Consider the following 14,501-nt stretch of genomic DNA (forward strand, 5'->3'; position numbering starts at 1 on the left):
ACCATGTCACTGGTGACAGGACAACTTTTTTGTGTGCTGTACCGAAACAACTTGAGTTAAAAATAATTTTGCAGAAGAGGGGTATTTTTAAGGGCAGGTGAAAGACAGAAGAGGTGATACTGAAAAGCAAAGACAGGAACAAAGCTGTCTCGGATGGGTCGAGGCAGGGAAATGGATTTTTTCAATCAGTTTGGCTGTATACCATAAACTTGAGTTGCAGAGTAAGCACTGTAATAGAGCAAACACTGTAAGTCACATATAGTGGCTCTGTAGCTATTGTTTGCATGACAGTCTATTTTCCCATATAAAGGGTCAAATTTTGAATTACTTATACAGACTTACAGAGTAATCCTCTTATTTGAGGCAGTGAATTATCTGGATCCTTCATTGCTACACAGATTTATACAAGCATTGAAATCACGTGAATTATATTTCTTTATTTCTATTTTTCCTACTCCTATAATTCTAGGTCTATTTATCAGCCTTGGGAGATTTATCTTACTCAGCTGTTAGCGACAACTGAAAGGCTGATGCCATAAGCAGAACTAGATTTATGTTATAATTCTTAGTAAAAATGAGTAGCGTTTTCCATTTTAGTTTTAAGTCATACCGCCATCTACAGATTGAATAAACACTTGCAATACTCTGTTTAGGATAACAGGGTCATCCAGGTTGGAAGAGGTCTCTGGTCTCTAGTCCAACTGCCTCCACAAAACAGGGCTGCCTCTGAGCTCAGAGCAGGTTGCTCAGAGCTTTATCCCAATGGGTTTTGGAAACCTCCTCAGGTGGAGAATGCACAGCCTCTGGGCAGCCTGTTCCACTGCCTGACTGTCCTCATAGGGTAAAAGTATTTCCTTTTAACCAATCTGAATCTCACATTTCAATTTATGCTTATTGTCTTTTGTTCTCCTGCTGTGGACCACTATGAAGAGCCTGGCTCCATCTTCTTGCTAACCTCCCCAAAGGTACTGGGCAGCTGCTGTTGGTTCCCCTTGAAGCAGTCTCTTCTCCAAGTTGAACAAGCCCAGTTCCTTCAGCTTCTCCTCAAATGGCAAGTGCTCCAGTACCCAAATAGCCTGGAGGTCCTTCGATGAACTTGCTTCACTTTTTTGATGTCTTTCTTGTGCTGAGGATAAAAACTGGACATAGAAGTTCGACATGGTCTAACAAATGCTGAAAAATGAAATGTAATCCCTTCCCTTGATCTACTGGCTGTGTCCTTGCTAACACATCCCAGGAGGCTGCTGGTCATCCTTGCTGCCAAGGCACACGGCTGGGCCATGTTCAGCTGCCCACTGGGACCCCAGAGCCTTTGCTGCAGAGCTGCTCCCCAACTTGTCCCTCCCCAGCCTGGGCTGCTGCAGGGGTGCTTCCTTTTCAGGGACAGCACTTTGTGTTTGTCCTTGCTGAATGTCATAAGGTTCCTCCAGCATATCTAGGTTGCCCTGAATGGCAGCCTGATCTTCCGGAGTATCCATTTATTCCCTTAATTTGGTGTCATCATCTGCAAATTTGATAAGGGCGAACTCCATCCCCTCCTCCAGGTCAATGACAAAGACATGAAACAGGATGGGGGCCAGAAGAGACTCCAGTGGTACTCACTCCAGGTAGGATATGACCCACTAACCACTATTCTCTGAGCCTCATCCAGTCACTTTTTTACCCATCTGGTTGTCCACCCATCCAGACCATGATGTCCTAACTTGGTAACAAGAATATTGTGGGACAGTGTCAAAAGCCTTGCTAAAGTCAAGGTAAATTAAATTTTCTGCTCTTCCCTTTTCCCATAAATCCACTCATTTTACCACAGTTAACTGTTTGGTTTTTTTTTTAATTAAGAAAAAAATATAAAAGCTTTTCCAGTGATGGTTCCATTAACTTTTTTTTTGCCACCATAAGGCTTTACAGTAACAGGGCTAAAGTTGGCATCCTGTAAACAATAAAACAGGGGTTTGGTTTTATTATAAATAGGTTTGCAGTTATGTTAATTACTCACCTCATCTTGATGAGCTTACTTGAATAGGCACTAACAGCTATGCACAGCATGAACTTAAGTTGGGGGTTCATCAAATGTCTGATAAAGTACCAGATGATGTGTCACTGTTGACTCAGGACTTTTACCTTTTAACATTTAGTGCCTGAACACAAGGCACCAAATAACATTATTGCGTGAACAGCATTTAGTATAAACCATTTTAAAAAAATGATTATGAAATAAAAGATACATTTGTTTGCTACAAACATTTTTCCAGGATTTAACTTTGCAAGTCAGATGTCTATGCAAACATGAAATTCATGCTTGTAGTCCATAGTTTCTTTGAGTTCTGTTAAACCTGCCTGGCATAACACATAGCTTTATTCCAATGCATCCATGGGTTTGCATTTAGGGTTTGGAATGTTTTTGGAACATTCCAAAGGGTTTTGGTGAGTTTTTTTCCTAATCACTATGAATCTCAATCTACAAATGTTTCCTGTTTCTGGCTCGAAGCTGTTATTCTCCCATATTTTCTTGGCATTATATATAAAATATCACCATTGTATAACATTTCCACAATCTTTCATTAACTGGAATCTTAAAAGTTACATTTCATTATTTCTCTCAGACAGACTGTTGCATAACACGACGGATCAAGGTCGAAAGATATATGAAGAGAGACTTTTGATTCATTCAGACCGTTGTCTTCAATTTCAATTCCTTTTTCACTACCTTCTAAAAAATACGACAGATTCTGAACATTTTTCAAAATGGGTCTGTAGCATCCAGGTATATTCAGCTGTAATGGAGACACTCTGAATTTGCACATCTGCAGCTCATCCTTAGAAAGCCTTTCATAGTACCACTGCCCAACTTTATTACTAGGATACTTGATGCTATGTCCCACCATTGGAAGAACCACCTTCAAAGAAAAAAAAAGAACAAACATGTTTGAAATAAAGCCCAGCAACTCCCCTTTAAATAAACGTGATTACAATTTTAAATGTGTCTAAATCTTGTGGTTTGGGGCCTGAAATAGTAAAACAGCAACTTCTCTTGTGAAGTAAAGCTGTGCAAGGCAGGTATCGTGGATGTAATTAAAGCAGAAAAAATAATGAATGTATCAGGACCAAACTAGAAATGTACTAACATGAATTTCCTTGCTTGTTGGGAAAGATACAGACATAAAGACATTAAGTTGCCTATGTAAGACTTCACAACTACACACTCTGAACTGTCAAAAATTAGAACATCAACTGCTCTTGACTGTTTTTCCCAGTAGACTGAAAAAAATTTCAAAGTATTTACATTCAGCTTCAAGATAAATATTGCCATACTGCAAATGACACTGTACTTATTTCCATTACAAAGTAAATATTCTTTCCTCCTGTTTTTTATGAGAGTGGAGATTAGTTTGCATGTGTTTTCTTTAATGTGCATTCTGGCAAGGAAGAAGACTGCACCAGTTAACTTAATCACATTATTTTTAAAACAAAACATTTTAATCAAATAAAGAGATCAACAACTCAGATTTTTTCACACAGACTTACTTGGTTTATAGAGTATTTTTTAGCTGACTCTTCCGGAGCAGTGACTACATGAACCTGACAAGACATTCAAGAAGTTAAGAGAAATAACTTTTTTAAAAATAAAACACACTATTTTAGGAATTATGCACTCCCAAACTCGTACAGGATTCTAAGGTTATTTGACTACTACAAGGACAATAATCTTTTTTAGGTATGACAGTAGAGATGCTTAATATAAAGTAATGTGTTTCCTGGTAAATGTCATTGCATTAAATATTTACTGATGCTAGCTACCACTAATTAGCCAACTATCACTACAAACTCATGTTCTTTGAGTTTGAAGTTCACTGTGCCAATGCAATCTTGTGCTACACCAGCAAAAGAAAAATACTAAGAAAAACGGTTTATATTAAATAGGAATATATCTATATTAAACTCACTAACTCAATACTGAATTTGATACCTCTGCTTTTCATTTTATTTGATCTACTTGTTTTATTAACATTCACTGTCAAGAGTGTTGTCAAAGAAAAATCACAATGGAAACAGAAGGCACTATACAGGGACTGGAGGTCATTCAGTAACCTGACCAGTGCTCTTACTTTTAAATTTGTATGGTGTTCACACAAAAGAAATTAAATACATTCTACCTATGCACACAGCTGTTTATTAGCCAGTAAACCACTGAAAATTGTGTGCTTTATCGGATGACCAGGAGAAAGACAGAATCATAGAATCATTTAGGTTGGCAAAGACACTTAAGATGATTGAATCTAGCCATAAACCTAAAACTGCCAAGTCTACCACTAAACCATGTCCCTAAGCGCCACATCTACGCATCTTTTAAACACCTCCAGGGACTGTGACTCAACTACTTCCCTGGGCAGCCTGTTCCAGTGTTGACAACCCTTTCAGTGAAGAAATTTTTCCTAATATCCAATCTGAACCTGCCCTGGTGCAACTAGAGGCCATTTCCTCTTTTCCTATCACTTGCTGCTTGGGAGAAGAGACCAAACTGCTTCCACAATAAGAAAAAGGTATGCAAACCCCAAAAGAAGAGATGACTTTGGAACAGATATGCCAAGCATGCTAAGACCAGGGACCAGCATACGTTCCACTGTGGCTTCTGCTCATTGGCTCACCTGTGGCTCCACGCACAGTACCCAGGCTGTGCTGTGGGCAAGCAGAAGCACTCTCTTGCCCTTTGCTACTTTCCCAAGAAGACTGCTGCATTTTTTGAACAGCTGCTAACAGTTTAGACCCACTGTCAATCTGTTTTAATTGCCTCAGTAAGTAAAATTGTGCTACGCATGCTTTGACTGTGTAGCTGCAACAAGATTACCAGTTCAGTCTGAGGCCACCTTTCACCACAGGCTTACATTCATTAATATAGATAATGGGAAGGTCTGACCTAGAGAGCAAGACTCATATCTGCATTGACTGATAACAGAGGCACACCCAGAGTCCACTCTGAAGGTTTTCCCCAGTCAGATCCTAAGAGCCTTATATACGATGCAGGCTAAATTCTTACATATATCAATTCTGACATTCTGTTCCTTCTTCTCACTTGAATGAAATGAACACTTAGAACAGAGAATATACATCTAGCTTATATGCCTATTTATGGTAAATCAAAAAAAGCTACATCACTGTTTTCATCTTTGAAACTAATATTAATTTTAATGAATCAACCAAAATAAAAGCATTAGAGTATGTCTGAGTATGTATTCAAGTGCATTAAGCTGGGTTTGTTGTTTTTTTTTTGTTTTTTTTTTTTTTTTTTTTGTGAAGACTCACCTTGTCATTCAGGGAAATGCTTTCATCACTTTCTTCTGAGAAGACAAGATCACCCTCAACAACTTTTGAACCATAGATCTTGAGTCTATATGACGCTGCTTCATTCCAAATTTTACTGCAATAAGCATGGACATAGAATATGCGCATGGAATGAGGAATATTGAGCCATCCTTTGGTACAACCTTCATGATTTACACCATAGCGATTTAAAGCTCGTAGCAACATCTTCTCTCTCACTTTAAATTCTGGCAGCATCACAAGTGCACCCTTTGCATCTTCTGGTATAAACAAAAATAACCATATAAGTAATCCCTGATTTTTCAAATATTACCTGTTAGGAAAAAATACACTTAAGAAGATGAAATAATCAGGTAGGGAAAAACGGTGTCAGTCTAACCTCTTTATGCTGACTTTTAGGTTACTGTTCCCTTTCCTTCCATGTGTCATGTAAGACAAATTTCATCTTAGATGCCTATCAACACAGTCCCATGAATTCCACTCTATTTCACGCAGCATAAACTAAACTAGCTGTCAGTCATTCAGCTTAATTTGCATTATTATTTTCATCCCTTCAAAGTTTTCTTTAGATCAGATAACTGAAAGTAAAACCCAAGCTATAAAAGAACATTAAACCTCTACTTTACATCACTTGAGAACATGTATTTCATAGGGCATAAAAAACATGTCCTTTTTCTTCAAGGTACAATTTGCATTGGCCACTGGGAAGTCTGAGCCTCAAGCAAGAAGAAAATACATTTAATCAGATTTGTACTACATGATATAAATGTTGTATATTTAAAATTTTATGGTTTATATATTTTCTCATTACAAGTGATTATCTGATGAAGTTTTTTGCATAGCCTTTTACTTTTTGCTTTCAGGAAAAGGCAAGCAGCTGTTTTCAGAGTCCACATCAATGTCTGTCCATGCATCATACAGCCATGTACGGCACAGAATGATTCATCATACCTTTTTTGTGAAATGAACCATATCTATGTATCTTGAAGCTATATATCATAGTTGTTCTGTCAATCTACAGTGACACGCAGGCTAATAGATGTGGAATATTCGAAAATAACAAATATATTTGAAGTCGAGAGCAACTCCAAATTTTTAGTTTTGGAGAGAAAGTTAAGTTGAATGATAAAAAAAATACATATATGTCAAGCAGAGCATTTTACTCAGCACACTTCTGCCTTTTTTTATTTTTTATTTTGTTGATTTTAATTCAAGACAACAGAAAGGTAGATCACAGAAAAGCATGGAAGAGAGACATAATTTAAGAGGTGTAAAAGCAAAGCCCAAAGGTGCAAAAAACGAGCTAAGATTGATATAGAAATCTCAGAAAATTAGATGCCCACATGTGGTAAATGCTGACTATGAGTTGGGTGTCTCATTCTTGTACGCCTCCTTTATTAGGGAGAAGTTTATATTCCAAAAGCAGACAGATGGAAGGAGGCTAAAACTGCTTTGATAAAATTATCTTAGTCTTTTCCAGCATTATGCTAGTGTTTGTTTCTATACTGACTTGCACTTAAAGTACCTTAGTTTTCAACTATTTTGCACATTTAGGGCCTCATCCTCATCTAATTTTTAACTGTGCAATTCTAGCGAGTCCTTCAGAATAAGCTATTAAGTGGTATAAAGCAGCAGCAAAATAAAAAGTATCTCTCTGTGCCGCAACACCTTACGGCCTCACAATACTGACCCTGAATAAATACACAGACAATTTAACTGGACATACCAGTTTGAAGAAAGTATCTTTTTGCATTGTTTACAGGGTCATCAGTATCTTCAGGTGTGAAGAATAACTTCACAGCTTTCACCTTTAAAGAACAATATTAACAATTTATATTTGTTTGCATTTAAATATAACTATTTGTCAACTAAACAGATAATCATGCATCCAATTCTGTGTTAACATATTCTGCAACGTCTCAAAATTGTATTAGTTCTTTAAGGTCGAATTCTCACTTTCACAGAAGATGTCATAAACAGCAAATCAATGTGGTTGTGTTCCTTCTTAGATTATAGAAAGGTTTTTGTCACACAGAAGACACAAGACAGCTTTCAAAGCTCTGTGAGAAATCAGTCAGTCTCCCTGAACATCCAGTTAGAACTCCTCCACTTTGTAATGCCATCATTCTATCTTGAACAGGAAGGTTCCTTCTTTCCCTTTTACACGTTCCATGTAAAATTTAGACTGAACACTTTACACAGTCTCACACAGAGATTTTATACTGATTTGTATTATGTTAGATGACACTGTGACAGGGAAAACACTGCACTAACCTCTGCTGCTTGCAACACCAGAGGAGCCCCACAATCGACTAGCACTTATACCAACCTGTGACATCTGGTTCTTTTCCTCCTCTGTATTGGACTATGCAAGCACATACTGGCACATTTTTAATATAAATAGTAGTTCCTACATGTTTTAAATTAAAAAGTACCCGAGTTAAGACTAGATATGTAAATCATTACTCTTCAGGGACAGGCACCTGGTACCAACTGCTAGCATACCAGAATTCAAAATGTCAAATACATCTACACTAACTTTTATGGACTGCCCTCAAATCTTGATTCTTCTTAGATTTGGAGGATAAGTTTACCTGACTTTTCTCAGAAACCAAACAAGACTAGAAGAAAAGGATTCTCAAGTATTCATTTGCCTTTGTAGTGTCTGATTTTGTTTCAGACCTCTGCCAGGTATGATACCATACCCATTGAAAAGTATATGACATCTTATGAATTATTACTTAAGAAATAAGCTCTCCTTAGCTTACATGGGAGCAATCACTCAGAACTAAGAGTTTGGGAAAGTAGCCAAAGAATAATAGAAAGCAGCAATCTCTTCTATATAGCTGTGGTATTGAAAAAGCAAATCTTTTCATATGATCCTATGTAATATCTTTTGACAATTTTAAGAAGTATATAGACCCCCAGCAGGATAAAGAGGCTACAAGTTAGGAGGCAATCAGGACCATGAATAAACATTGTATAAAGATTGCTTCATTTTAGTGTTCAAACCTTGTATGGAATGCAGCCACTTTCCTGCCAAGTGGCATGATGACCATCACAATCACATACCAATCATAGACAAAAAAAATCACTTCCTGAACTATTTAAAGCTGCACCTGCTGTTTAAAAAGGACTTTTTGTTTCAGTATGAAGATCTTCATGCATGCTTACATTGCTGTCAAAACTGATCCGGCAATTACTTCCAGCACATATATGGGTTTATCTCACAAATGAAATTGTTTACTGGGAAGGTCAACTCCAGTGCTAGACATTGCAGCAGGAATGTGAAATTAACTTGACAGTAACTACTTAAATTACAAAATTAAAATACCATTTTTTCATTCAGTAAAGCCAATCCTATTTGATCTGTCTGAACGTTTTGTCCTTGTCCAAATCGCTGAGGTCCATAGTAATTTACAAAACCTTTTGCCTAGAATGATAAAGAATAAATATGTTAAAAGCATGAAAGTACCAGGTACAATTAGTAAGACTAAGCATACAATACACATACACCTACATTTACACCCAAAATGCACACAAACTTTTTTTTTTAATCAGAAGTAATACGCAACAAAATCGTAACTTATGATTCACTACAATATTTTAGTACCTCATTTAGAAACACTTAAAGGGACAACCAAGTTCTATCATTGCCTCATTTTCATAAAAAGTAGGTAAATGAAACAAAATTATTTCTATATAGTTAATTATTATAAAAACAACACAGGTCAAATCAAAGTAATCGAGCTTTTTATATGCACCAAATTATGAAATCTCTACTCAAGCAAACATGGCATAGCACAGGTAATGAACAGTAACCACTGTTGGACATTCTTTCTTAAAAATACTAATCCTTTTTCACATGAGATCATTTGTATTATTATTACAGTAGTAAAGACCACGAGTGAGCACGTCTGCTAATTGGGATTTTAAGCCTCCTGATGAGTTCTAGGTCACATGTGAGGAGTAAAATCACAGCCATGTGACCCAATGAGAATGTCCTTTTCTGGAAAACAGTAAGTATGCATGGAGCAGACAAGCAAAAAACATACGCTATTTGTTTTGGAAATGGTTATTCAGTTCAAATTATATAACCTTGCTCTGGACATCTTTAGGTCCCATAATGCGATTTTGTTTTCACAGAAGATGAAAAATCTGTATTTTGGATAAACACACATGCTGTTTTTGTCATTCATCATCTGACCAGTAAGCTAAATCTAATAAAGCAAGACACACATCACAGGAATTGTGTTCATTTTCCAAATAGCAAACCAAAAAAAAAGTCAGATGAAGCAGAGAGAGAAGCATTGAGGTACCAGTTGAATGCTTTTGCCAATCATAAAATTAGTTTCCAAAATTTTCTATAATACATGGAATGTATTTTGCTTTTGCACACTGGGTAGTTTTCATTCAAGTCTTTATTCCTGGATTAATCTTCTTACAGTAGTTTGTATTACAGTTATTAGTTAGAAAGATAGGGCAAGAAAATTATTGCTGTACAAAACACTTAAAGTTTTTCTTTTCCATGATTGTCTTTTACTTTTCTCAGTAGTTTAAGAATGTCTGATGATGGGGTTTTCTTCAGGGACTAAGGATAACAACAATCAAAATCCACCGAATTTCAGATATTCTTTCTCTGCTACAGACATTTCACATGTCTTTATGCCATGAAAGTTTTTCACCTGAGGCAACCATGCACGTTCCTCACATGACCAAAACAGGCAAACAGTTGATATGCGTAACTATATTCTTTCACACTGTCAACTGCCACAGTGAAACACATCATTTCAGTTGGCCTTAGGTCCATGAAGCAATAGCTCATATATCCATACTCATTTGCTACCAAATTTCCCATCTGCAACTCTGTAACAAAAAATGAATTCATTTATGGTCCCTCTGTGGAAGGCAGCTTTACTCCTGTGATTCCTTAAATAATGCGGGAAAGACTAGCAAAAAGCATCAAAACTGGGAAATAGAGCTGTTATTGTGCTATTACAAGCATTGTCTTTAACAGTATTTTTTTTTTTTACAGCACAAAATTAAAACTCTTAATTATCGGCAACCATGAGGCTTTTTTACCTCAACGTTTTCCATTGCTTCAGATATTCTCTCTTTCAAATCTGCAGAAGAATCATGACTATGCTGTTTGAGATCTCTCACAACTATATCAAAGTGATTGCCCTTCAGCTGACCAAGTCTAAGGTGCTGGCATGCTGAATGTATGTCGTGTATTCTCATGCCCTTTTTTTCCATTTTGCTTCCAATTTCTTTCAACCTGGATAAATAATTGGGAGAAATTATGAACCATCCTCTACTAAAGCTGTTCAACTTCCAATAAATATCTTCTCCACCTTTGCACTAGAATTAACAACACTTAAAAACAATAACGGGATTAAAACAAATTATTATGAGAAAACCAAATGAAATGCAGAGATAGTCTTAAAATACAGTTATAGTCCAGAAATACTTTCTAAATGTTTGCTTCATTTGCACTTACATTTTATAGGTCAACAGATATTGGAATGAAGCCATTCATTGAACTTTCTCAAGGCAACTGAACTGAATTTTGCATTTTTTATTGAAAAACAAGTAATTTACTCTTCAGTCCTAAAAACCTGCTTTTCATTAAAAAGAAAAAGTAATGTGCTCTAGCAGACTCCAAAACACAATTGCTCTTTCTTCATCAGCCTTAACAAAAACAAACTCAGCACACTGATTCTCTGGGTATGCTTGCACATGCTTGTAATTGAAAACACAGCTGACAGTTCAAGTATTTGCCCTTTAAAGTATCCACTCAATCTCTTTGTTCTTATGTGTAAGTAATAGTCATTCAAATCAAAGGAAACCGTCAGCACAAGAGTTTACATTCTAAGCAATATTTTAATAACTTCAGAAATTATTTATTTATAAAAATTATTTATTTTCCCTGTTATGCTAGTGGCTTGGAAGCATTTAACCATTTTGCTTAATGATTCAAACATTAATGCAAAGTTTTTCTAATTATCTCTTGAACAACTGGCCTTACAGCCCAGTTTGCAGTAGAATTTTACTGCTGATACATATTTATGTTAGTAATAAAGCCTAAAACCATAAATTCTGTTTTCCTTTATTTTTAAAGTGTACTTTGTGCTAAGACCAAAACCCACTAGAAAGTTAAAGCTGAAGAAGAAATAAATTATGATTTTGACCCCAGCAATTTTTTACTGTTACTATGGCAGAACTTAATATATATTTTTTTATCCACTGAACTGGCTACAGAAAGTAACAAAAACAAGGAATGGAAAGGCACATCTTGTATTATTGACACGTTATTCAAAATGTATTTTCAGACAGCATCTGTCCAAAGTATATTTGTAATTATTTCCTTTAGTTTTGTAGCTGTATAAAACTTTTAAGTTGTTGCCTGTGGACCACAAGCCAATACTCTAATAGTATGCGGAAACCCATTGCATCAAGTAGTATAGGCTTCTTCATGGTTCCAGCTAGCGGATGGTATTTAAGAAATTGTAAAGTGGATCCCATGAGCATGAATTGGAAGGATATCATAGAATCATAGAATGGTTTAGGTTGGAAGGGACCTTGAAGATCATCGAGTTCCAACCCCCCTGCCATAGGCAGGGACACCTCCCACTAGACCAGGTTGCCCAAGGCCACGTCCAGCCTGGCCTTGAACACCTCCAGGGATGAGGCCTCAACAACCTCTCTGGGCAACCTGTTCCAGTGCCTTACCACCCTCAACGTGAAAAACTTCTTCCTAATGTTTAATCTGAACTTACCCTCTCCCAGTTTAAAGCCATTCCCCCTCATCTCATCGCTACATGCCCTAGTAAAGAGTCCTTCTCCAGCTCTCCTGTAGGCCGCCTTCAGATACTGGAAAGACGCTATCAGATCTCCCCAGAGCCTTCTCTTCTCCAGGCTGAACAGCCCCAACTCTCTCAGCCTTTCCTTATAGGAGAGGTGCTCCAGCCCTCAGATCATCCTTGTGGCCCTCCTCGGGACCCGCTCCAACAGGGCCATGTCTTTCTTATGTTGGGGACTCCAGAGCTGGATGCCCCAATATATCCCATAGGATATATTACATTTGTATTATGAAAAATACAGAGAAAGGCAAGACTTTTCTTTAAATTCCAACACTGGGGGACTTCACTGATAAGCTGTATATTCCCTAAAGCCACAAAATATTAAAGCCATTTCCACTCTGCTCTAATACAGGAGAAGGGAAGACACATCAATAAGAACATTTCAGAAGATTGTACCACATTGATACTTATTAAGATACGAAAAGACGCACTACACTGAATGCTCCCAGATTGTACGTACCTCTCTGGAGTCACCTTCTTCACCACCATCGGTTGGTAAGTGATAGCCTTCTTATCTTTGATGCCAGTGTAACTGAAGTCTGAAGGAAGAACACCAAGTTCAGCAGCCAAGAAGCCAATTGCTTCTAGTGTTTCTAGATTTTCTTTCTGAAGGGTGAAAGCTGAAACAATCATTTCAGAATTATTAGGAATTTGCACTTCTAAATCACAAAGGCGTTCTGCCATGACAGATGCGCAGGTTCTTCCCTTCAAACCATAACAGCATGGAAACTGAAGAGAAACAGTTCTCCCACCCCACAAAACTAAAGAAAACGGGATTTTTTCAGTACTGAAAGAGAAAAATAAAGAGACAGTACACAAAACTATTTAGAACAACCAGAAACCCCTGTTCCCTTTAAGAACAGTACTTGATAAAATGCAACAAAATTCAACAAACATGTATTGACTTATTGCTAGAAACATTCTCTATATCAGAAAAAAACTGCTTTAAGGAATGTGATCACAAATCACATTTGACCTTATTAACTTGTCCAACATCTAGATGCATCTTCTAAAATCCCCCAATTACTTTCAAGGGAAAGCTAGCACACAGGGAATAACACAGAGTTTGTGCTACAGCCAAAAAAACTGTAATGATTATCACTGAACTAAACTGTAAAATCACTGCAGTAACTTGATTCATCCATCTCATTCTCCAGTGATGTAACCACACTGCATTAATAATGATTTATTTCAGCATAAACAATGGGTCAATCAGGCCTATATATCATATAAAAAATTTTCTCAGTCTCAGTCTTACTAAAGAGCATCATAATACCTGACACTTTCTCTAAAAATGTAATACTTACCTGTATAAAGGTCTTGTTTTTCCTGGAAACCACCAGCAGACCTTTTTCTGGACCAACTTTTTTCTCGAAATCGTACCATTATTGACATATGTGGCTGATCATTTACACCTGTCACAGCAAAAGACTTTGTTTCTAAAAGTTTTCCAAATTTTCTATTGATAAAGTGGTGAACTACTTTTCTGTGCTCTTTGTCTCCATCAGGCTCAAAAGAAAATGTAGAATGTTCTAGCTTTGCATCTAAAAATTTAAAGAAATCACTTGTTTCCTTTTCAGTCACTAACTGACAAAGTTCTCTGTAATCAGCATTTCCTCTTACAATCATTTCATTGTCTTTTGTAACAGTGACTAGAAAGGGGAATTTCTGCCTAACAGCACTGTGTAAATCAGCTCGATTTTTCTTGTCCAGTATAGGTCCCAGCGAGAACTCCCCAGTGCTAATATCAGAACTATTTTCCAAATCCCACGCGTCCTTCAGATCAGAAGCGAATTTACTAAGCAGGTCACTCATGGGTCTGCCGAGCAAGGAATCCAATATACTGACTTCCTCAAGGCCGGATTTCAGTTCGGGTTCACCCTCATGCTGGTTTTTGTTAGGGGATGCGGAACAGTCGCCTCCTGCCCGGTTTGGGTCATACTCCAAAGGACTGGGCGCACCACCGCCACAGCCCTTGGCGCACAGGCCGGGAGGCTCCGTTCTCAGCTTTTTGGGTTGCCACAGGCACGGGCTGCTTTGTTCTAGCGGCGCTTCGCCGGTTTTCTGAAGCGGTTCAGTCTGGGTATCCCTAAGCGAGTGTTCGGGCACCTCGATTTCTGTCACTACGAAGTCACTGGGCGAGTTTTTGATAGTACCACAGAAGCCAGTGTGATCCGTCAGGTAGCTGAAGGAAGGAAGCATGGCTCCCCCGCCTCGCCCCGCTCCCAGCCAGACACCGCCACAACCTGCAAGAGGGGAAAATAAACAACACGGAGAGGAGAAGGAAAAATATCAAATGTGAAAGAAAAGGCTGCTGAA

General features: G+C 37.6%; 1 protein-coding gene across 1 annotated transcript; it reads right to left on the reverse strand.

The window, feature by feature from the left end:
• Positions 1 to 1,872: 1,872 nt before the first annotated feature.
• PUS7L (pseudouridine synthase 7 like) lies at positions 1,873 to 14,422 on the reverse strand. The gene is made up of 8 exons (XM_082498724.1): positions 13,490 to 14,422; positions 12,643 to 12,802; positions 10,402 to 10,597; positions 8,654 to 8,752; positions 7,046 to 7,127; positions 5,302 to 5,579; positions 3,526 to 3,579; positions 1,873 to 2,897 (listed from the first exon to the last, which is right to left on the reverse strand). The coding sequence occupies exons 1-8, from the start codon at positions 14,382 to 14,384 to the stop codon at positions 2,574 to 2,576; spliced, it is 2,088 nt and encodes a 695-aa protein (XP_082354850.1). The 5' UTR covers positions 14,385 to 14,422; the 3' UTR covers positions 1,873 to 2,573.
• Between the last annotated feature and the right edge of the window lie 79 nt (positions 14,423 to 14,501).

This window comes from Vanellus vanellus (assembly GCF_965231255.1).
Source record: "Vanellus vanellus genome assembly, chromosome: 1".
NCBI lineage: Eukaryota > Metazoa > Chordata > Aves > Charadriiformes > Charadriidae > Vanellus > Vanellus vanellus.

What these genes read in the sequence shown, in the direction of transcription:
- PUS7L (XM_082498724.1), bottom strand. Translation starts at nt 14,384, where the DNA reads ATGCTTCCTTCCTTCAGCTACCTGACGGATCACACTGGCTTCTGTGGT. An exon ending in AAGAAGGTGACTCCAGAGAG is followed by an intron (nt 10,598 to 12,642) that starts GTACGTACAATC and finishes TTATTTATCCAG; the next exon opens with GTTGAAAGAAATTGGAAGCA. An exon ending in CTTTACTGAATGAAAAAATG is followed by an intron (nt 7,128 to 8,653) that starts GTATTTTAATTT and finishes TGTTCTTTAAAG; the next exon opens with GTGAAAGCTGTGAAGTTATT.